This window comes from Vulpes lagopus, chromosome 5 (genome assembly GCF_018345385.1).
Source record: "Vulpes lagopus strain Blue_001 chromosome 5, ASM1834538v1, whole genome shotgun sequence".
Taxonomy (NCBI): Eukaryota; Metazoa; Chordata; class Mammalia; order Carnivora; family Canidae; genus Vulpes; species Vulpes lagopus.
Genome location: NC_054828.1, coordinates 30043713 through 30068347, shown reverse-complemented (window position 1 = coordinate 30068347; position 24635 = coordinate 30043713). Strand labels below are relative to the sequence as shown.

General features: G+C 38.5%; 1 protein-coding gene across 5 annotated transcripts in view; it reads right to left on the bottom strand.

Annotated features, from left to right (window-relative positions):
* The window catches only part of PLEKHH2 (pleckstrin homology, MyTH4 and FERM domain containing H2), a 112486-nt gene that overhangs the window by 44967 nt on the left and 42884 nt on the right, over positions 1-24635 (bottom strand). For 4 of the 5 annotated variants that reach the window (XR_005987850.1, XM_041755509.1, XM_041755507.1 and 1 more), the window contains 10 exons: positions 23075-23260; positions 19438-20399; positions 16435-16510; positions 14750-14844; positions 13979-14123; positions 11201-11337; positions 10981-11091; positions 10729-10815; positions 8393-8551; positions 152-232 (listed from right to left, as the gene is read on the bottom strand). Coding sequence is in view for 4 of the 5 variants with exons in the window: in XM_041755509.1 (XP_041611443.1) it covers positions 152-232; positions 8393-8551; positions 10729-10815; positions 10981-11091; positions 11201-11337; positions 13979-14123; positions 14750-14844; positions 16435-16510; positions 19438-20399; positions 23075-23260 (2039 nt within the window). In the remaining variant the exon portion in view is untranslated. The remainder of the gene's footprint in view (positions 1-151; positions 233-8392; positions 8552-10728; positions 10816-10980; positions 11092-11200; positions 11338-13978; positions 14124-14749; positions 14845-16434; positions 16511-19437; positions 20400-23074; positions 23261-24635) is intronic. The other variant, XM_041755510.1, reaches the window with a different exon arrangement.

Below are 24635 nucleotides of genomic sequence, written 5' to 3'. Positions count from 1 at the left end.
TATATGATTACCTCAGTAATAAATTTTATGCAAGATTTCAACCTTATCAAAAATTCAAAAGTTTTAATTAGTAGTGGAAGAGTGAAAGAGAAAACTTTAAGCCACAACAAACAAAATATTTCTAATTAGCTTATTAAAAATACATACATACCTTATCTTCTTGACTACGAAAATAATATAATGTCTTTCCTATAAGTGTACACCAGACTCTCTTGGAGTAACCATGCTTTACCTGAAATCATATTTCAAAGAATTACAAATGTAGCTCAGAACACCTTGAAGTATAGCAAATACACCCCCCCTGAAACTCTGTATGTATCCAGCTTGTTAAGGTTTAAGTGATATTCCAACCTACATTGTCCAAATGTGGTTTAAGATTTACCTGTTATAGCAGTAAAATGGCATGTTTCACTAAATGTTTGGTGTATGTCAAAGACTAGAGAGAGCTGAGGATTCAAGGACGGATAAAAAAAAAGATGCCTATTCTACAAATAAATGTATTTCATAGTTTCCATATTTCATAGATTTTCAATAACCTTGTGCCTCTGGTAACTCCTCAATAATGTTAGAAATGAGAAGATTAAAACCTAAAAAATTCTCCTGCTTTTGCAGATATTAAAGATTTATGCATTCAAAATATCTGATGCCTTCTCCAGAGGGATTCATACAAAATAGTAAAATAATATTAAAATTTCTAATTCTATACTGAATACTGCCTATATGTCAGGAATGATGTTAAGCAAGTGGGAAAGAATTTGAATCTAGCTCTTGACTATGAATAGTCAGAGATTGCTCTAGGATCTGAGAAGAGGGATATGAACAAGACACAGGCTCCTCCCACAAGGAGCTCACGACTTTGTGGGGAAGACAGACAATGAAACCAGCAGTAGGCTATATACTAGCATGAAGAACACAAAAAAATTACATTTATATGTTTCACGTAGAAGACATTTAATCAAAATGTATACTGAATATTGTAGGTTTTTCATTCTTTGGTGGCTTTATGAAGATCCTTACTGTGAGTTCCTCCTTGCCCCAGTCCTGCCCAGGTACAGGCATTGAAGATCTTTGACAATCCCAGCCACACTGTCAAGACTAAAAAAACACCAAAAACTCCATTCTTGCCAGTGTGTAAGGTTTACAACAAGCCCCAATGCTCCAGACCTAGAATGTGGCATGCCTGGTTGAATTTCCCCTATCGTTCCCTGGCAGCCCTGCTAAGCCTTGAAGCTAGATCCTCTCCTGCGACAGAGTGGGCTTCAATCTGGAGAGGCCCACCTCCTAGAAACCTAAGACATTGGCTAGTAAAACTAGAGCCTGACATTCTGTTGTCATGCTTGCTCATGGTGATAGGTATTACAGAGAAAACTAATGCAGAAGAGAAGTAAGTGCTTGGGGAACGGGGAGGGGGTGTGCTTTACAGTTTAAGAGAAAGAGCTCAAGAAGGCCTCACTGATATTGAGTCTAGCCCTGAAGGAGGTGGACAAGCCATGCAGTCATCTGAGGGAAGAACACTCTGGACAAAGGGGTAAGAGTTAAGGCCCAGAGATGGTGTGTCTGAGACTGAGCAGTGAGGGCAGAGGGGAGAGGTCACTGGGGAAGGGACGTGGTGGCGGGGGAGGCATACATGTTTTGCAGGGCCCTTGGAATGACTTACATTGAAATGAACTGTTCTGATAGTAATACACTGGGGAGGAAGCAAACAACTGCTACAACAGATTTTACAGGAGGCAAGTCACCACAGAAGAAAAGGCTTGGTTTTTTGAGGTCAAAGGGACCATCACTTAAATTCCAGTTCTGCCTCCTGCTAGATGGAGGTCCTCAGGTGACTGACTTAACCTCTCAGCCTTTTTGTCCATAATGTGGTGTTACTGTAATACCTTATTGGGCTGCCGTGATGACCAAGAACCAAGAACCTGTAAATAAGAGATAATAGTAGCTACTCAATAAATGTTTCCTTCCTCACTATATGAATAAGGAGAAATAAAACATGTGTCATTTAAACCCGCTCAAGCAGCCAGCCTTTGGACTTTCAAAGCTGGGGTTTAAGCAAACACCACCATCTGACAGTTTAATGGATTTAGAATCCGGCTTGAGCAGAAACAAAAAATGTCTCATGTGACAAGACATGCTTCAGTTTAATTAAATTTAGAAACATATATTTACAGACAAATATCCTGGAAGTTTTAAACAGTTTGCATCACCCAGGTTTCTTTTTTTTTTCTTTCTTCTTCTTTTAAACAAAATCCAGAAGGGCTTCTCATCAAAACTGTAGTATAATGCATCTGGCTGTAGAGAGCATACTTTTGAAATGATTTGTCTTTAAAATAGAACAATGTGTACCTTTGAAGAACTACAAGCTAACAAAGACCTTTGCCAGTTCACTGTAAAAGTTGTTTTAAAAAAACAATCTATCTTTACATATACATCTGACTGTATTAGGATTTCTTAAAACTCTGAGTTATTCTGAAAAATTTATAATAAAACAAATTATGCTAGAAGAATCCTCATAAAAAATTTAAAGGTGACCTCAAACTCCAGGGCTTTGGCGAATGAAATAACTGAAAGAATCCCTCTTTACCTTGAATCTCTAACAAAGGTCCTGCCTATCAGTTCTGTCTAAAACTTTGAAGGCATGGTATATCATACCCTAACCATTAGCCTCTGTCATCACAAAAAAATAGTCTCCCACATTTGTCTCTCCGCTCCTAAATTCTCATGCCTGTAGCCTTCACCACAAATCCTGCCACCCAGTCAGCCTTGCTGACTTCCCTATCTAGGTGAAAGTCTTGTGAGAATAACAGCTAGCATTTTAGGAGTGTTTATGATGTGCCAGGCACTGTTCTAAAGCACTTTATGTGCTTAAATAATTCATTTCATCCTCCCAGCACTCTGTGAGGGTGCCACTATGACTAACCCCCCACTTTACAGATGAGGACAGTCAGGCACAGAGCCTGCAAGGAACCTAGTCAAGGTGACGTGTGGGCAGGTGGCAGGGCCAGGACTTGCACCCATGCGCTTGCCCTTGCCTCTGCTTCACTGCCTCGCTACATCCTTAACTCACAGTTTCTTGCTCTCTTCATTTCCAAGAACCTTTATTATCTCTCCATTTTTGCCATCCATCCTTCTACCACACCCTCAACTTTTCTTCACTGGAAACTGCTCCACTTCTGAAACTGACAATCTATCCTCTGATCTCAACCTTCTCCCCCACCTTCTCTCCTAACTTGCACCACTCCTATTCTTTGACCTCATGCCAAACTTTAAGTCCCCCTGGTTCTTCCATTTTATTCCAGGTTATCAGTTCTCTCCTGGCCTCTCTCTCTTCCTTATCAACCTTGGATACTGAGTTTGGTCACAAAACAACTTTCTCCGAGGTCTGGGATTGTGTCACATATCCTGGTTCTAACATATCCACTCAATAAAATTTCATCTCCATTTGCTTTTAGGTAATCCAGTGGGGAGTGTGGGAAGAGAGAAAGAAGGTTATGAGGGGTTTTCAGACATAACATTAGCCATAGATAATAACTTAAAATTGGGTGATAAATACATTAGGGTACATTTTATTCTTTGTTCTACTTTCACATGTTTAAAATGCCCATTAAGAAAACATTTATATATATACATATATGTGTATATATATATATATATATATAATCTTTATATGTATATATATATACACATACATATATATACTTTTATATATATAGGGACACACCTATGACATATATATGTATATCATCCTGATGGGTATATATAAATCAAGTAAAGATTAATTGTAGAATCTATGTGGTGGCAGTATGGGTGTTCACTATAAAATAGTCCTCCAACTTTCCCGTATATTTGACATTTTACACAACAAAATGTTAGAAAAAATGACTATCCTCATCACTACAATGTAAATTCTCTGTTCCTATTTCTGGGCATCGGAAGATGTGAGAGAAAAATAATCAATTATGAACTCAAATCACTAAAGTCAGGCAGGCCCTGATAACACTTATCGACCTTTCTATCTGCCCTTGAGTATTTCCCTGTGTCTCTGATTATTCTCAGTTCTTTCCCTCATTCTCACTAAGTGACTTTGTCTTATGGAGTAATCTTCATCAAGAAAACTGAGGATATCGGACGTGGTATCACTCAATGCCCCACAAACTTAGATATTCATCCTTCTTTGCCTTTCTGCCAGCCCGGCCCTTCCACCATGCCCACGCATCATGCCCTTCCACTCACTTCTTCTGAGCCTTATTCTTCATTTCCCACTTCACCTCTCTCACCTGGCTTCTTCCCCTCAGTTTGCAAATTCAAGGGATGCCTTTGCCATCCTAAAAATGCTTCTCCTGATACCATGTTCCCTACAGCTCCTTCTAATGCACTGGACTGTATGGACAGTCCTCCAAATCCAAATAACTCAAATACTGCACTTCTTCACCTCCCCTTTATGCTTAAACATACTGCAATGTGCCTTCCTTGCTGAGTGCTCCACGGCATCTGATACTGCAGATTACTCCTTCTTTGTCAGACATTCCACTCCCGGGCCCCCATGATGTACCTTCCAGAGTCTTTTTACACATCTCCTCTATGTGCTCCTAGGCTTTGTAAAACCCAGTGTTCCAGCACCAGTCCCTGCTCTTCCACAACACACATGTCCCTGGGTGACTTCTCTCACTGTCACGAATTCCACCACTACGTACATGCTGAGGATTCCCCAAATCCTTCTCTCCAACCTAACCCCCCTCCTTGGATGTAGCATGGTGTTGCCACCTTCTGCTGGACTTATTAATCCTTAACTCAGGTAGCCTCAAAGCTCTAAAAATTGGCAGTGTCCAAAATAGCCTTTGAATCATCCTAAAATTTCTCCTCCTCCTTGAGCTCTCTTTTCATTCATTCATTCATTTTTAAGTAGGCTCCACACCCAGCATGGAGCTCAACGCAATAATCGAACTTGTGATCCTGAGATCAAGACCTGAGCTGAAATCAAGAGTCGGACACTTAACCTAAGTGACTGAGCCACCCAGGTGCCCCACCCTGAGCTCTCCTATGTGGCACCATCTTTCACCCAGTCGATTTTGTCTTTCCCACTTCCTAACCCCAAATTCAATCAATCTAACTGAAGATTTTACCTCCTACCATTACTTAACTTCACCCTCTCCTCTCTTGCCCTATGAACAATTCAGTCTCATCCTCTTCATAAGAGCCACTTCTGAAAATTGTTCTTAGAATGTCCAGCCTGCCTCCAGCAAAGCCACCTTCCTCTCAGCAGAGTGATCTGTTAACAACATGAATATGCCCCTGCTCTTGTTAGAGAGCTGAAGGGTTCCACATAACCTTCAGGATGAAAAAGTTCTTAACAAGGCAGAAAAAGCCCTCCATGATCAGGCTCCTCCAGCCTGTTCTCCAAAGGACTTGTTTTCACTGTTAAGTGTCAGTGTTTTGAAATACCCTGTCTCTGTTCTCCCTGGCTCCTAGCCTGAGAAACCTTCCCTGCCCATTGCCATTTGGTATAACTACTCCTCCTCCCTAAAGACTCAGCCCAAATGAATCTTCTCTCAGAAGTTCTCCTGATCCCACAGCCTAAATTAGATTTCTCTGTGACCTTACCATGCATCTCATAATTGCACTTGGTACATATCATTATAATATGCTATTTCCCTTTCTTTCCCAACAGATTATGAGGTTCTCTGAGGGATGGGGCAGTGGCCTCCTCCTCTCAATATTCTTCAGTCCGTTGCCTGGCATGTGGTAACTGCTCAATAAATTTTTGTTTTTTTAAACAAATGACCTTTTTTTGTAGAGAAAATGTTCTTTCTTAAGCATTAAAATAAAAGTTGCAAGACTGAATATCCGGAATCAAATTAGTCAAGTTCTTAATATCTACCTACATATTTCTGTACTTAATAACAATGTGACAACTTGAAAAAACCTCCTCCCCTCCAAAGTATTCAAGTGCTGTTGTTCTACAGTATCTTAAATTGTAGCCTGAATGAGAGCTCAGAACAAGTCACTCAGAATAAGTGAGGGACGTTTTTCTCTTATAAGGCTGTGAGGGTGAAAATATGGGGGTGGACATGAAAATGGTAGGAAGCAAACCTAATAAGCATCCTGTCTATAACCCCAAAAGGTTTAGTCATCTGATAATGATACCTACTTATTCTCATTTAAAATGCAATTGTGAGATGGGAGGCAGGGAATAGCATAAATGTAACATGCAAGAACTGACATTGCTATGTGGATGAAAAACAGTCAAACAAACAAATTGTGGGAGAAGCAACAAACCCTTAGCCACAGGATCATATTAAAGTCTAAGGGTTTGATAAACATTGTCCCTGAAATAGGAGGACAACTAGTTATTATGAATTATAGCAAGACTATGATTTAAAGTGGCACTGTGTTCACTAGAAAATATATATTTGCATAATACCAGGGAGATTCTAAGTCATTGGTAACAGAAAAAACATTTTCACGAAAATGTAACATTTTGGAAGAAAATAGCACGATTCTTTTTGAATATATTGGTGAATTTTTTTCTCTTAATTTTGGTATAGCTGGTCAATCTGTAAATATGACTGAGTAGCACCCATCTATGTTCCCACATTAATGCTAAGTATAAATTACATGGTGACATAGCTCTTCTAAATCTAAATTTTTAACTTCTTACATAAACAAAGCACTTGAATGATGAGTGATTATTTAGAGGTTATTTTTGTGTATGATACTTTATATGTGAATATTTTATTGTTTTTTTTTCTTAAAATGACCATTAGGATTTTTTAAATTTAAAAATAATATTTATCTCAGCATAAATCAATTCTTCCTCATTCTAAAAAAGTGAGAAAACAGAATGAAACAAGAATAAAATCAGAGTTATATCTTGGTATATTTCATATTCAGACATTTTTCTATAGATGTATATAACAAAATAGGATAACATAATACTAATATCTATTATCTCAACTAACAATACATCATAACATATTTCTATAGCACTAAATATTCTTTTACAATATTTAAAATGGCTGCATAGTAAAGTATTATCTGATTATATGCACTTGTTTAAACTATCCCCTATTCAGGGTACCTGGGTGGCTCAATTGGTTCTGCCTTTGGCTCTGCCTTCGACTCAGGTCATGATCTCAGGGTCTTGGGATTGAGCATCTCACTGGGCTCCCTGCTCAGTGGGGAGTCTGCTCCCTCTGCCTCTGTTCCTCCTGCCCCCCCCCCCACAGCTTGTGCTCTCTCTCTCTCTCTTTCTCTCTAATAAATAAAAACTTAAAAAAAAAAAAAACCTATCCCCTACTCTACATTTAAGTTGGGGCCAATTTTTCTTTATTATAAACTGTGCCATGCAAGTAATCTTTCTGAGGCAATTAAAATGTTCTATATCATGATAGAGTAACAGTAAATATTTGTTAAAACTCATCAAACTCTACACTTAAAATATGAATTTTATTTATTTTTTTTAAGTGGACTCCATGCCCAATGTGGAGCCCAACACGGGGTTTGAACTCATGACTCTGAGATCAAGACCTGAGCTGAGATGAAGAGCTAGATGCTTTACCAACTGAGTCACCCAGGTGTCCCATGATCTGCATTTTAGTGTATGTTAATTATACATCATTTTTTTAAAATAGGAAAAAAAACAAATAATGATGTGATGGATGTTCTTACACTTAAATATTTGCAAACTAAGACTAATTCCTAATTATAAATTTTTTGGACTGAGATGGTTGTTTTTAAACATTTAATATTCATTCATTTCTCCATTCAAAAGCATTCACTGAGCTAACACTTTGGTCAAGACACTGCCAAATTGCCATTGTCGTCTTCCTTTTTTTTTTTTTTCCCCAAATTGTCTCTAAAGTAATATGCTCATTAGCAGATTTCTTAATTTGTGTCAATGCTGTGTTTCATAATTTTTAAAAATAGCCTCTCTTTGACCAGATGTTTTTTTTAAAGTAGGGGCTTGAATTCATGACTCTGAGATCAAGACCTGAGCTAAAATCAGCAGTTAGACACCTAACCAACTGAACTACCCAGGAACAACTTGACCAGATTTTTGAAAATATCATTTGTATTTTTTATGTCTACCAACTCTACTTCTTGCCCATTGTGTCTTTTGATCCTTTCCTCCCACTGATATTTACCCTTTACTTACTGATTAGGAAAAGCTTGTTTTTCACACGTTACAAACACTTGCCCAAGCTTTTCACCTATCTTTTAAAAATTCTGGTTAGGGAATTTTTGATAGTAAGAACATTTGGTATGCTAAGTAAAACTTCCTTCTCCACCCAAGATAATATAAATATGCAATATACATACTCTCTGACCCCACTTATGATCAGTGGGGCTAATTCCTCAACTGCCTAGGACACTGTTACACACATAAAGTTCCTACCTTGGTGAGCAATCCCTTCACCGTTGGTTTGCCCTCAGGTTGCAGAAAAAGCGGGTTGGCAGCTTGTACTCGGAGAACATTCTGTAACACTTTAATCCATTCTTCCAATATATTGGGAGAATCTGCAGTCAGATAGTATGTGTGTTTTTCAGTGGTCAACTAGAATGGGATGAGAAAGAGATAGGAAAGGAAACTCTGAAGATTTAGGATTAATAGCATTTCCCTATCTATCCTAAAAACATCATTAATTAACATAGAAACAAACATGCCATACCTTGAATCCTAGGAGCTAAATAAAGGATTCCATAAATAATTTAAAGTAGTTTAACCACTTCGTGAGAATTATAATAATTAACTTTATGTTGAAATAATATTTTTCACTTTAGTTTACTTTAAAAATTTTCAGAGTATTAAGCTTTTGAGTCATGATTTTTTATCTCGTTTACATTTTCTTTTTCTCCTTTAGATGTGCCACAGGCTCCTGGCTGTTGAAGTGAGCAGCATTGGAGATTGTAATACAGTCATATATTTTCAGCAAATAAAGAGGAATTATTTGTTATAGAAATGAAGAAATCAATTATAAATAAAATAAGAAGACCTTGCTTAGAAGAAGAGAAATTCTTACCACTAACATGATTGGTTCATAACTGAACTCATAATTTTTCAGTCTTGAACCACATTTCAAAATTTCCAAATATTTCAGAAGCCTATAGATGATTCTTTTTTAAAAAGATTTTATTTACTTATTTTAGAGAGAGGGTGGGAAAGAGAGAGGTAGCACATGGAGGGGGAGAGACAGGGGGAAAACAGAATTTTTTTTTTTTAAGATTTTACTTATTCATGAGAGACACAGAAAGAGAGAGAGAGAGGCAGAGACACAGGCAGAGGGAGAGGTAGGCTCCATGCGGGGAGCCTGACATGGGACTGGATCCCAGGTCTCCAGGATCATGCCCTGGGCTGAAGGCGGCGCTAAACTGCTGAGCCACTGGGGCTGCCCAGAAAAGAGAATCTTAAGCAGACTCCACCCTGAGCTCACAGCCTGACACGGAACTCAATCCCAGGATCCTGAGATCAGGACCTGAGCCGAAACCAAGAGTTGGCCACTTAGCCAACTGTGCCACCTAGGCACCCCAATTATAGATGATTCTTATCTGCCATGATTCAAAATGAAACTTTCCCTGATTCTCCCCTTTACATTCTTGGGCAGTTCTCAGATATTATCTCCTGAAAACACTGATAATGAGCTTTATTCCACTCTCCAAAGGAGCAAGATAAGAAAATAATAATTATTAAAGGCATATCAAAAATAAAGTGTCTGAATTTAAATCGCATATACCAAATGATCTCAGAGGTGTGTGTTTTATTTATTTATATATTTATTTATTTTTTAAAGATTTTATTCATTCGGGCAGCCCCGGTGGCACAGCAGTTTGGTGCCGCCTGTAGCCTAGGGTGTGATCCTGGAGACCCGGGATCGAGTCCCACATCGGGCTCCCTGCATGGAGCCTGCTTCTCCCTCTCCCTCTGCCTGTGTCTCTGCCCCTCTCTCTCTGTGTCTCTCATGAATGAATGAATAAAATCTTTTTTTAAAGATTTTTATTTATTTATTCATAGACTCAGAGAGAGAGGGGCAGAGACACAGGCAGAGGGAGAGGGAGAAGCAGGCTCCATGCAGGGAGCCCGATGTGGGACTCGATCCCGGGTCTCCAGGATCACACCCTGGGCCGAAGGCAGGCACTAAAGCCACTCAGGGATCCCTGGTGTGTGTTTTAAATTTAACAGGTTTCAAGCAAGATTAGCCTTATTTTGTGGGTTAATAGCCAGCAGCTATGTCTAGGGTGTGACTTGATAAGAAGTAAGGCCTCTTCCTCACCAGTATCTTTCCACTTAGGTGCTGTAGCAGCTGAAGCTCATAGAAGAAATGCCATTTTCAGGTTCTATATTAAAATGCAAACTCTCCTGAATTTAGTAGTACATCAAATAATATCTTATTGGGAATTCATTTCTCAGATAAACCTTCCCTAAAATAGCTAGACATTTGAGAGCCGAGACCAGCTGGGAAATTAAGCATAGTAAGTATAGAGAAAGAATACTGAACAGTATAAAAGGCCAAAAAAAACCCCACTGTGGTCAGTTACTCAACACAAATCTAGCTTATATTATATTTTTGACTGAGAAGGCCTGGGGTTTCACGTGTTTTTGAGGCATCACACAACACAAAGAGAATAAAGAAACACTGAATCATCCAACCTCTTCTCTGCTAGGTTGGATAAATAAGAACCAAGTTTTACATTACAAAAAAGAAAAAGGAAAAAAAAAAAGGTTTAAAAAAGTACCTGGACTGTTTGTTTGTTATCTCCTCTTAAAATGCTGCAGGATGCACTAAGTTCAATATGGCCCTGGGGTTTTCTAATTACATCACTCTGTAGGAAAGGAAGAAGACAAATGTTACTGTGATTCATTACCTGTAACAGTAATAGTAAGAAATGCTTTGTATAATTAATTGCATTACAGGGGAGAAAATGAATCAGAAGTTTGATTTACAGTTTGAGGAATTCAGTTCTACAGAGTAAGCACTTCACACTCACCGGAGATTTATAGTAAAGTAATTCACCACCTTTAAGAACAAACCATCTCCTCTTCCAAGTCTTGACTTTACCACTCATTTTTAATAAATAGCCAGATTTTTCCAGTGGTTCCTAATTAAAGAAAAATTTTAAAATTTAAGTTTCCTTTTAGAGGCTCAAACTAACAAGATTCATTAATGTTTTGTTTTGTTTTGTTTATAAAATCTGATTCAGTGTTTACATTTTTCCCGTTATCACTGGATGATGAGCAAGTTTTAGGGAGCTTCTGCTCTGGCTGTGAGTACTCTGTGTCTGTGGAGTAAGCATCTGGAGGAATGGCATAATCACTTTCAGAAGCCACTGAAGAGAGAGATACACCTAAATGAATAAAGAAATAAATCAATTCAACATTTAATAATCAGGTAGTCCAAACGCCAGCTGTGAGTTCTCTTAAGGAATATAGCTATTCCAACATCACAAGCCTTACTAGGAAGGCTTATTTTCATACCTTTCACCATAAAGAACTTTTAGAGCAGAAAACAGAACTAAAGGGTAAGGATTATCATGCAAACCTCCAAGGAAGTCACAGGAAAATAAATACTTTGATATGATTACAAGCACAGCTAATTTTACATAAACTGTGCAATATGTAAACATATATAAAACATACACAAAAATACTAATGTATCTTTCATTAAGGATTAAAAATGTGTATTTACATATTGACATATGTAAGTAAACACATGTTTGATTTTAATTTATCAAGATTTGTGTAATCTCATTTTATTTTTTTATTTTTTATTTTTTTGTAATCTCATTTTAGACCACTTAGTTTTTGTAATCACTTTTAAAGTAATTCACATCAAAAAGAACTTCAGAACTTTAGTAGTATTTTTCATATGTCAAATACTACCAGTTTGTAAATTTTTAAAATCTTTTTGTGAAAGAAAAGCAGTAAGACTTAAAGATATAAACAGACTATTTGATTTGCCAGCAGCTACAAAGTAAAATTCACGGGAACATTTTCACAATAACTCACTTGCCTTTTTCAGAAAATGACTTACAAGTTGCAAGCCACATTTGCAGGGTCACTACAATTATAGATTTTCCATATAATAAAATCAAGGACTGGGCAGCCCAGGTGGCTCAGGGGTTTAGCGCCGCCTTCAGCCCAGGGTGTGATCCCAGAGATCCGGGATCAAGTCCCACATCAGGCTCCCTGCATGGGGCCTGCTTCTCCCTCTGCCTGTGTCTCTACCTCTCTCTATCTGTGTCTCTCATTAATAAATAAATAAAATCTTAAAAAAAAAAATCAAGGACTTACATCATTATTCATTGCAGCATCTGGCAATTTTTTCAAATGTTTATTAACATTTAAGGGACTTGTTAGGGCAATGTCACTATATCTTTATTCTTGTTTATTCGACTAAGACAAGTAACAGTCATGACAAGAATGATAACTTTATTTTTCATCGAATAACAGGAATTTAGATTTGTAAGGGACCTCAGAGATCGTCTTGATTAAGGCCTTCATTCTCCAAGGAGACTAAGGTCCAGAGATTAAATTAAAACATTTGTCCGGGGGATCCCTGGGTGGCTCAGCAGTTTGGCACCCGCCTTTGACCCAGGGCATGATCCTGGAGTCCCAGGATCGAGTTCCGAATTGGGCTCCCTGCGTGGAGCCTGCTTCTCCCTCTGCCTGTGTCTCTGCCTCTCTCTCTGTCTCTCATGAATAAATAAATAAAATCTTTAAAAAACAAAAAAAAACATTTGTCCGAAGTCAAATGGGTAAGCAGGAGCAATGGTGGAGTGCAAATATAAGGCGCCCTGCTCCAGAGCCAGTGTGCTACGCACTCTCCTGGGTGCTAAGGATTGAGCAGACCACAAAACAGGAAAACCTCTGCTTTTGTGGAACGTAGATTCTAGTCAGTGGAGATAGACAAAAAATAGGCAGTAAGTGCTATGAAAAAATACAATATAGGGCAGACTAGAGGGAGTTAAAAGAGCTAGTAGTTGGAGAAGAGGAAGGGATTGCGATTTGAATGGTGTGCTTGGGGTGGATCTCCCTGAGAAGGCAGTGTTTCAGCAAAGCATGGTGTATGTGCCATCTGGGGGGAAGAATACTGGGTAGAGGAAACAATCAGTAGAAGGTCCTGAAATAAAAGCATCCCTGGTTATGTCCTTGGAACAGGAAGAGGGTCAGTGTGGCCAGAGCTGAGTAAAGGAGGAGAAAGAAGAGATCAAAGACATGAGTCCCATAACACCTGAGAACCATTAAGAGTCTTAGCAGTGTTTCGGGCAAAAGTGTGATATAACTGGATTCTGGCTGTTGGGGGGCCGAGGTAGAAAAGAGGCCAGTGGAAACCCAAATTACTAAGCCTATGAAAATTGAGCAGCTCCAGTTGAAGTTGAGGGGTTGAGGATTACCTAGGGGGCTCCATGGAACATGGTTTGAAGGCCAAAAAGTACAGTGCATTAAAGGCTTTTGTAAATTACATGTGTCATTTTGTATGATTATGTCTATAACCTCTACCTATGCCAAAAATGTCTCTAAAATCCACTAAAAATCATAGACCTGCCCAAAGTAAAGTTTTTGTTGGTTTTCATCTTAATATCAGACTAACTATCAAGTTTTTAGGTGTATTTTCTTTGCCACTTAGCAGAGTAACAAATTTAGCTGAAATAAGTCTATCCCATTATTATCCAAAATGCCACACACCGATTGTAAAAGAGAAACATCATTTTGGCCAATTATCTCACTCTATTCCCATAATAAAGTGATCTCTCTCTTCTGTAAGAGATAAGGTTAAAAAACAAAAAAGATCATGTGGCTTGCTTGAGTGGAATCACAGAAAGAATTAAGAAGAGAATTAGGACCAGAATATAAGCATCTTAGTCCTGGCTAATTCTCTTTTCACTTTGGTTTGAAGCAAGTACTTTGTTTTTAAAAAATCCTACTATGGAAATAAAATTCCTATTAAATATGCTGACTTATTTGGAGTTGTCTTGTATGCCTCACCTCGTTTCATGGCTCTGGGGCTGCCTGGTCCGCTCCGACTGCGTGTGTCTGACTCTGAAGTCCGGGAGCTAGATCTGGAACTATCTTCTTCCTCTGACCCAGAGGAGTCATCCAGGAACGGACTGCTGCTTATTTGGGTTGCCTTCTAAAGAAAAGCACAGCAGCCTATATATGTCCATCTCTAAAGTCACCTCTCTTTTTAGATGTGAAATGTTTTCCCAGAAGTCATGGAATAAGATTTTTTTTTAAGGAATGTAAGAATATACTTTGGCATTATCAAAGTCATGTTGTTAAATCCCAGATTCTAATTAGCAAGACACTTATCAAATATAAAAGATTCCTGAAAACATAAGGCCCTTAATACTTGACAATGCTTATTTTAATTAAGTACTTCAAGTAAGAGGGGGGAATTCAGGCAATGACGGAAAAATCTTTCCAAATTAGGAATCTCCACTACACATCATTAATAGTGATATTTCTTTAAACAATTAACCACCAAGAAGGGGGTGGAAAAATCACATGGGGTATAACAAACTTCTAGTTTAGTATTAGACTAGCAGTAGACTTCTAGTACTTTGAGAAGCATAAGTATCTTGTATAGATCTTTCCATTTCTTCTCTTTTTATGATATATTAGTGTGAACATCTAAAACTCCCTATGAAGGGAGAGTCTGTGTAAAATGTCAAGAATGGAATCTGGAGCTTGAATAAACAGTTTTCTGGATCCACCATGAAGAAAGCCACATGTTTAGCAGTAACAATAATGACTTACCCCCTTCAAAGTTGTATACACTGGGGTTGTCATATTCTTGTATATCAGAGAGGTATAGAGCCCTGATGTGGTATAGGAGAGCAGAGCAACAGAATCTGAAACAGAAAACAAAGTGGTTTAAAAAAAACAAAACAAAACAAAAAAAACAAAAACTTCTCTCTAGCACTTAGGTCTATTCTCAATGAATGTGAGCTAGCAAAACTTCCAATTAAAGAGAAGCTGGATTAACACACATGACTGTTCTCATACTGTCTGCTTTTAGAACGCTACGCTGTCTTCCATGGCTCATTATTTCCTCACATGTGCTACTTCCCCAACTAGACTGTAAGCTCTTTGCGAGTAAGGATCATAGCTTTTATTTCTTTCTTTGGCAGGCATCTCTCTCCAGCTCAGGCTGGACAGAAATAGTACAAACACCTGTTGATTCAGTGAGCAGTACCCTTTGAAGATACTCTCCGATTATTCGTAGCCTTATTAGTGACATGGTGTGGTGCTAAAATACCGGCATGCTTAAGACTTTATCAGGCGAACCTCATGTTGTAAGCTTAGAGTATAATTTCCTGAATGGCTAGAATAGAAGGTTGTTGAGAAGAAACAGAACATCAACGTTTGCCTCTAAGATTTGGATTAGTGTTGGATAGGAAGGGGGCTAGGAGAAGGAGCTATAGGAAAATTTATCTTTTTATTCCAGACAGTTCTCTGTTATTTGGTTTTACTTTTTATTTTATTTTATTTTATTTTATTTTTTTTTAATTTTTATTTATTTGTGATAGGAACACAGTGAGAGAGAGAGAGAGGCAGAGACACAGGCAGAGGGAGAAGCAGGCTCCATGCACCGGGAGCCTGACGTGGGATTCGATCCCAGATCTCCAGGATCGCGCCCTGGGCCAAAGGCAGGCGCCAAACCGCTGCGCCACCCAGGGATCCCAGGTTTTACTTTTTATATGGGAATGCATTCCTCCTTTAAAACTTTTTTGAAGAAAGAAAGAAGGAATGTGTTTTAAACGCTGGAAAAAGGACACAGAGATGGATATTACTGCAGTTTTAAACAGCTGAAACTCCACAGTTTCTTTTATCTTCTTTTAGGCAAAAACAAAAAGAGGCACTTTCTACATCAGAGTTCAACACAGATGTGCCCCTATGTTGGGTAACAATGAATTTCAACTTTAAAATGTAAATCAGCAACCTTAGAAATAATTTTCTAAAAGTTTTACATAATTCTATGTTTTACATATTCTAAAAGTTTTACATATTCTATGACTAGATGTTTAGGAAGTTGTTGGCTAGTGAAATGGCAATACAAAATCAATAATTTTTTTAAACATTTTTTGGAATATAAGAAAAACATATGTAAGAAACACATAAAATTTACCACCTTAACCATTTCTAAGTGCATAGTTCAGTTAGTGTTAATTATATGCGCACTTGTAAATCAGGTCTCCAGAATGTTTTTATCTTGCAAATCTGACACTCTATACCCATTATTAAGCAATGCCCCCTCCACACCACTGCCACCCAGGCCCTAGTCACCACCCTTCCACCTTCTGTTTCTATGAATTTTCTATGAACTTTAGATCCCTCATAGAAGTGGAATCATACAGTATTTATCTTTTCGTGACTGGCTTATTTCCTTTAGCATTATGTCTTCAACGTTCATCCACATGGTAGCATGCAAAATCACTTACTTTTATTAACATTCTCCATATTGAAGGCCTCAGACATTCGAATACCTGATTTGGCTACAGCATAAATTCTGCTCTCCTAATATAAAAGAGAGATTTAAACTGGATATTTAAAAGCAAAGAAATGATTACTTTCGGTACACATGTTTTTCATTTGTTCTTCATTTAATATACACTAGAGCAGAGCATTATTATAAAACTGTCATCAGTGCCAACTCAAATATGCCACCATGAACAGCACTGCAGACATTTTCCATCTATTAGTCATTCCATTATTTAACTTTGTTCCCAAGTTTTTGCTTGGCATTTTAAATTATTCTGAAGAAATAGGAAAAAAGTAAGAGAGAACTTATTCATAATCATTGACTACACATAAACACCACGTTTAGTATTCTATCATTTTAGAACATGGTTAAAGAAAAAAAACCCCAGAAAACCTTGAATGGTTGTAATATGAGGTTAGAAACCATTCATAATCATTGACTACACATAAAATATTACCTTTAATATCCTACTATTCTAGAATATGGTGAAAGAAAGGAGAAAAATCTAGAAGTCAGAAATCACAGAGTAGCATTAAGTGCTATCATCTCCTTAGCTCAATGTACATTTCAATGAAGTAGAAGGAACACCCGAGGCCAAACAGAAAGTGCATTTGAGAATGGCAATGGAATTTATAATATTGTCTTATTCCAAAAGCAGGTTGTTATTTTGCTTTCTCTTCTTCGAGAGAACTCTCTGAAAGTGGTGCTGGAAAGGTTATTAGCCCTGCCCTCTGTAAGAAAAGGGATTCCAGGTTGTTCTTAACACATCATCAACACGTGCTGAATTCTGCGCTGCATCTAAGCTGGACACAGTTGCCTGGACCAGAGCATAGCAGGTGCCGATCACAGTCCTCTTCAGGACTATGCCAGCCAGTGTCCTGCTAGGTAACGGGCATGAGGTCTCTAGCTATCTGAGACACTTTAATTTGGAGAGTGGCTGAGTGAATGAATCAGATGTGGTTTCTTTGAGAACGTGATTGTGAGATACGGAATAGAAAGTGTATATAAGCAGGAGATGAGAGGCAGCTGGAAGCATGACAGAGGGGCTGTTAGGAGTGAGACAAGCAGAGTCACTGTAGGCAGGAGAGGTCAAGCTAAGCCACTACTGGACCCGGGGCTGTGGGTATCACCTGCTTCTAAGCAGTAAGTGCTATTGAAACATCACGTGTTTTCCCCACTACGGTGACTATTGTATTTTGAGTGATAGTCCAGTTCAGTAAGGGTGGGCTATGCCATCAAATAAACCCTTAAAAATCCTTATGATAAACTCTCATAAGTTGAGGTAACTGGACTCCATCTCTTTTCCTTGAAACCTGAAAATACCTAACAAACACCGAAATAAAACCTCAAACTTGGCCAGTCTGCTAGAAGGCTTTTGAAAAGCAATACTACTTTTTCAAGATTGAATAGCTTCAGAGGACACATTGAGGACAGAAAGGCAACAGAGTAGGAAAGTGGTGTGCCAAACAAAGCGAACTTGAAAAGCCTAACCTAAATCTCTGAAAATCTCAACATAATAAAAGAAGCAAAAATTTTGAATCCTCACTGCCTAAAGGATAACATAATTGAAATTCCAGAGATTCACATGCCAATAATGTCTACTTTTTTGTGCTACCCAGAATTTAATAATGAACTGCAGACGGTCTCATGTAGACACTGCAATGAAATGTTTTTTCAAAAATAAGTAAGAGCAGATACATCTCAAGGTCTGAATTTGCAGTAGGAAAACATGGTTGCCTTAATTTGCTTATAATCACATGGGTCACTAAATAAAAAATAATTACAGAACATGACCCCCAAACCCAAAAAATCCTGCAACCCAGATGCTTCTCTGGAGGTCAAAGGTTAAACTATATATCTCTATGTGCAGGAAAAGTTAAACTTACAAGACAGATAATTTCAGTTTGTTTCAAATATAAGAATAGCTTTTTAATCTAGTGATGTACATATTCCTATAAAGAATCACACAATTGATGGGTTTAACAACTGTAGTAATGATCAGTGTTTCTCTTGTATTTAAGATTTTTGTTTATATATTTTATTTGAGAGAGAGGGTGAGCGTACACGCGTGCATGAACAGTGGGGAGAGGCAGAGGGACAAGCAGATTCCTTGCTGAGAAAGAAGCCCAACCCAGGACATGATCCCAGGACCCCGGGATCATGACCTGAACTGAAGGTAGATGCTTAACTGACTGAGCCACCCAAATGCCCTAATGGTCAATGTTTCAATGGAAGAAATTTCAATGTATTCTAGATACATAGGACGATGCCTTTGGTTAAAGCAATGGATTTATAAGCTCATGAAGAGTAAAATTAAATTTCTCTTAAATCAATCAAGTAAATGATTAAGTTCAAAAACTGATGACCAATAAGAGTTAAGTATCCTGGCTCCAAATTTGCCCAAAGTGTTACCCAAGTAGGAGACACCCTTCTTCCACACCCTTGGTGTTTCCTTCCACTCCAGATCCCTCTCCAACCATTCATTTCTCCTTCCAAGGAAGAAGAAAGGTTTACTGTGACAAGTAGGCTTAGAAGGAGAAACCAGACAGGCACCTTCCTCTCTCTTTTCTCTTGAAAAGTAAAGGCATGTAGGAAACCCCATTTGTTCTTTCTCTGGGCTGTGAGCTATTTTGGACGGGCAGGCCTCTCCTCAAGAAGCCTCTGAGACTGGTTTATAAATCTAGAGAATTTTGAGTTCAGTATTGGAAAGGTCATCTGCCCAGCAATTCTCTAAAATCAGTTTTCTGAGTTATAAAGATAATATATTCATCTCCCACCCATCTTCACCTTCTCTTATTCTCAACTGACTCAGAACTCAGTGGCAAAAGAGAAGGGGAAATGGTATTCTGAAAACTGAGACTTTTCAGAACAATCTGGGTCTGAAAAGAAGTAAAGTAAAACCTGAAAGTGGACATTAGTTAAAAAGCAGCGTGCGAGGGTCGCACACAGCAGTATCATTTACCCAAGAGGGAAACCGGTGCAGCGGCGGGGTAGGCGGTTTGCTGCACGCCGGCTTCTTGGCCACGTCGCAGGTTTCCTGGTCATCGGAGCACGGGGATTCCAGGGAGTCGTAGGAAAACAATCCATCATCACAACTGGTGTCCATATTCTCTAAAATGTCTGTACTGTCATCATCAACCAGGTCAAGGTCTGTTTCCTGAGGTCTGAGCGGCCGTATCATGCTTATAGCGTTTCTATTTGTGCCAAACATCCTATCAGAGCTTAACTGTGGTTGACTTAAGTGCCTTTTGGCTAGCGCCACACTTATACTGAAAACATTAGGAATCCTTAACTTTGGGGGCGGCAGGTATGATGAAGATGCTAATTGTGTGCCTCTTCCAGGGAGTGAGTTAGGATGCTTGGGAGTCAAAGCTGGAGTCAAAATAGGGCTGGGGGTGTTGGCCTCACTAGACGAAGATGAATAATCCAGTCTCTGAGACTGAAATTTTTTATTCAGTTCATCCGACGAACTATCATGCTCCTTTTTACTTGATTCAGAATTTCCCTTTATGAGAGGACAATTCTGAGCTTTCCACTGTGCCTCCTGTTGCCAAGAATACAGCTTCTTGTGTTCCAGTCTCTTAATGCCGAAAGTCTCTTCTTCAAATATAGAACTGCTGTCATCAGATGCTGTCAGGTACACTTCGCTGCCCATCCTGCTGCACTGTACCCCTTCCTCTGATGTGTGACTGGAAAGGGTAGACGTGTACCTGCACTTGGATCTTCCTTTGCTCTCATCTTCCTCATCAGAACTCCAGTCACTTCCCGGAGCCCCAGAATTCTGAGATGTGCCACCATCTGTTGCAAAGCTTGTTCTTGTATTCTGATTCTGTTCTGGGACACAAGGGGTTTGATGCAATGTCCTCTGACCCCGGTTGTTTTCTTGAATTTGGTTCTCGCCCGACTTTTCTGGAATTTCCATTTCTAGAAAAGTAACATCATATCAGCATGTTGCCTTTGATAATGTGAGCTTTCTATATTTTGAGCTTTCTATATATTTAAGCTTTATGAAACCACACTGTAAAAAGTGGCATTTTCATATAAATAAAGTTAATTTACATTATCCTTTCTTAGTTGTGTGTCTTGTTTAAACCCAACTTTTTTTTTTTTTAAGATTTTTTAATTCATTTATTCATTAGAGAGAGAGAGAGAGGCAGACACAGGCAGAGACACCGTTAAGCCACCCAGGGATCCCCTTTAAATCCAACTTTGAAAACTGTAAGCTTTAATATAAAATATGAGCCCTAACACTTTTTTTTTTTTTAACAAAGAAAGATGTTGGGGAAAAGGAAACTGACAACAGTTTTTTGTTTTTTTTTTTTCTGACAACAGTTTAAAATGAAAAAGCAAAATGTGAAACAGGGCAACTCTATCAAAGAAATATCAAAGAATACCACTAATTCTATTCTATTTTATTTTTTTTAAGATTTTATTTATTGATTGATGAGGAGAGAGAGAGAGAGAGAGAGAGAGAGAGAGGCAGAGACACAGGGAGAGGGAGAAGCAGGCTCCATGTAGGGAGCCTGATGTGGGACTCGATCCTGGATCTCCAGGATAACACCCTGGGCTGAAGGCGGCACTAAACCACTGAGCCACCTGGGCTGCCCACTAATTCTATTTTATGTTTTTTTTTTTTTTTTTTTTTTTTGTAATTTTTATTTATTTATGATAGTCACAGAGAGATAGAGAGAGGCAGAGACACAGGCAGAGGGAGAAGCAGGCTCCATGCACCGGGAGCCTGACTTGGGATTCAATCCCGGGTCTCCAGGATCGCGCCCTGGGCCAAAGGCAAGCGCCAAACCGCTGCGCCACCCAGGGATCCCACTAATTCTATTTTAAAGCAAAGAGAATGACAGCCCTCTTTCAACTAAATTTCAAAATTATCATAAGAAAATTTAAACATAATAAATATAAAGCTATAGTTAAAAAAAAAATTGTTCCCAAGTTTCAATATATGAAATATGCAAAGCCATGAAGAAACATAAACACAGGAAAGCCTTCTTCATTCTACTTTTGGTTAATTCATATCCATGAATGTGTTTTATAACAAGAATAATGCTCTTTAACAATGTCTTTCGGGCAGCCCGGTGGCTAGCAGTTTAGCGCCTGCCTTCAGCCCAGGGCGCAATCCTAGAGACCTGGGATCGAGTACCATGTTGGGCTCCCTGCATGGAGCCTACTTCTCCCTCTGCCTGTGTCTCTGCCTCTCTCTCTCTCTGTCTTTCATGAATAAATAAATAAAATCTTTAAAAAAAAAGTCTTTCAATATGGCCTATTTTTTTTAATACAATTAACAGAATGAACCACTGGCTTCATAAACAGCAATCTAAAAATTTGTATGATCTGTAAAGACTACAAGAGAAACTTTTAAAACCTAGATATGACCTTCATAAAAAGGAAATAGAGGCTGAACAAATAAATTCTATGATTTGGTATCGAGCAATTTGTTAAATTTGCAAGGGAGCCAGAGCTTCAGGACACGCAATCTCAGCTATACCGAGCTATATTCAACTGACAGAAAGTGGAAGGGAAATTAAAATGACTTCTTGAAAAAGGAAAAAAAAAATGCAACTAACAGCATAAAAGCAAGTAGCAAAGGAGAATTCCAATTGGAACAACATTATATAGTTTTCAGGATTTTACAACCAAGCATAGAGCCAGCTTTTAGGGCTATAGTTTTTCTCCTTTGGAGGAAGGAAGCAGGAACTGAAAACAGAGATGATGCAAATTCAAGCCTTTCTAAAATATTTGGGCAAAGTCACACTACAGGTGGCAAAGTCAGGAACTGTACAACACAGCAAATTTTAAAGGGGCTTTATGAATAAAAGAAGGGTAGAAATCTGCACGCCGGTCCAGGACTTTAAACATCTATGCTAATATTTTCCTCTCTGAAGCAAAACCAAAAAGGGAAAAATCAAAGCATTTACTAAACTGTCCCCCTGGAGTTCTTTTTCTTTATAAGTTTGCTATGCCATATTTAACTTTGTATTTGATATCAGGTAATTTTTAAATATTTTAAGTAAATAATAGTTCATCATTCTAATGGGATGTGCAGCTAAAACAAGTACCTTGTGAGTACAAAGGTGAACTTTTTAATTTTTAATATCGCTGCTATCTACGATCAGATAAAAGGAAAGTAGGAAAAAGTATCAAGGGGGGAAAATCAGTCTCTTCTATGCTTCCTTGTCAAAGACTCTCAAAAAAAAAAACACACAAGATAACTAATTATACAAATTAAAGGCTGGATTTTGCAAAAAAAAACAAGGAAAATTAAACAGTATTTGGATGAATCTTAGTAAATGATTTTTCCTTTTATTTTTATTTTTATTTTATTTTATTTATTTTAAAGATTTTATTTATTTATTCATGATAGTCACACAGAGAGAGAGAGAGAGAGAGAGAGAGAGAGAGAGGCAGAGACACAGGCAGAGGGAAAAGCAGGCTCCATGCAGGGAGCCCCGACGTGGGATTCGATCCTGGGTCTCCAGGATTGCGCCCTGGGCCAAAGGCAGGTGCTAAACCGCTGCGCCACCCAGGGATCCCTGATTTTTCCTTTAAAAAAAAAAATGTCAAAGTAAATTCCTCTAGTCCATAAATACCTTCTATGTCTTTTCCCTCTGTGAACTCAGGTTCTTTGGATGATATCTTGCTCATTTCCTCAGATTTTACTACTTGAGGAGGGCTCCTTGCTCGGGATAAAAAGCATCCAAAGGTCAAACTGCTTAGGCGCTGGCCTTCCGAAAGCTTTGGTGTGGAGACAGAGGATGACTTCTTTCCTTGAACTTCTGTAACATCATTCATCAAAACCAAGATCTGAATTTTTTATAAGTTTACTAAACATAGAACCAAAGTGTATAAAAATCTGGACAAATCACGGCTTATGACAGAAAAAAGCATGAAGTTTATCTTTATTGATGTCTAGTAACATGGACCCCTCAATGTCTAGTATCACATGCTAATGTTTAAATCTGTTTATATATTTTGAATGTTCTAAGTATTTTTTAACTGTAGAGAGAATATCTAATCCCTTTGAAAGTAGTTCTTAAATAAAAACAAAACCATAAACAAATAAAAAAACAGATTGTAGACAAGTAAAGGATTATAGCTTCTTGCAAAATCATATACTGGTAAATATCAGTCAAGAACTGGCAAAATTTGATTGAGCAGCAATGCTGCTAATGGTGAGAGAAGAGGGATTGAGGTCCTGATTGCCAAGACAACCAAAGGAAATTATATCATCATTGGGGAAAATATCACATGATCACTGTACTAACTTTTGCTATCTTACTTTTCAGTTTGCTTCTCCCATAACAGCCAATGGAGGTGCTTGATCTATGGATGACCACAATATGGAGGGCCTTCATCACTTCTTTAGAGAAAAAAAGGGGAGGGGACAGCTTCTAGATAGAGAATTTAGATAGCTTGAGTCATGATTAATCGTGGGTTTAACCAATCTTGAAAGAGTTGTAACATACCTGCTTGCAAGATTAAAACCATGGAGGGGGCGCCTGGGTGGTGCAATTGGTTAAGTGTCTAACTCTTATTTTGGCTCAGGTCATGATCTCAGAGTCCTGGAATCAAGCCCACATTGGGCAGACTTAAGGAGTCTTCTTAAGATGCTCTCCTCTCAGAACGCCTGGATGGCTCAGCGGTTGAGCATCTGCCTTTGGCTTGGGGCGTGATCCCAAGGTCTCAGGATCCAGTCCCACATCAGGCTCCCTGCATGGAGTCTGCTTATCCCTCTGCCTCTGTCTCTGCCTCTCTGTGGTTCTCATGAATAAAGAAATAAAATCTTAAAAAAAAAAGAAAAAAAAAAGATGCTCTCCCCTCTCCCTGTGCCTACCCCTTACCCATTCCCCCAGCTCTCTCTCTTTCTCTCTCTAAAATAAATAAATAAAATCTGTAAAAGCATAGAGATCCCAGTGATAGTAAGAAAAGTTCCCCAGGGGCACCTGGGTGACTCAATCAGTTAAGCACCTGCCTTTGGCTCAGGTCATGATCTCAGGGTCCTGGGGTTGAGCCCCACATTGGGCTCCCTGCTCAGTGGGACCTTGCTCCTCCCTCCCGCTTGTGCTCTTTCACTCTCTCTCAGATAGATAAATAAAATCTTGAAGAAAAAAAAAGAGAGAGAAAAAGAAACCCTACCTCCGAAATTAAATT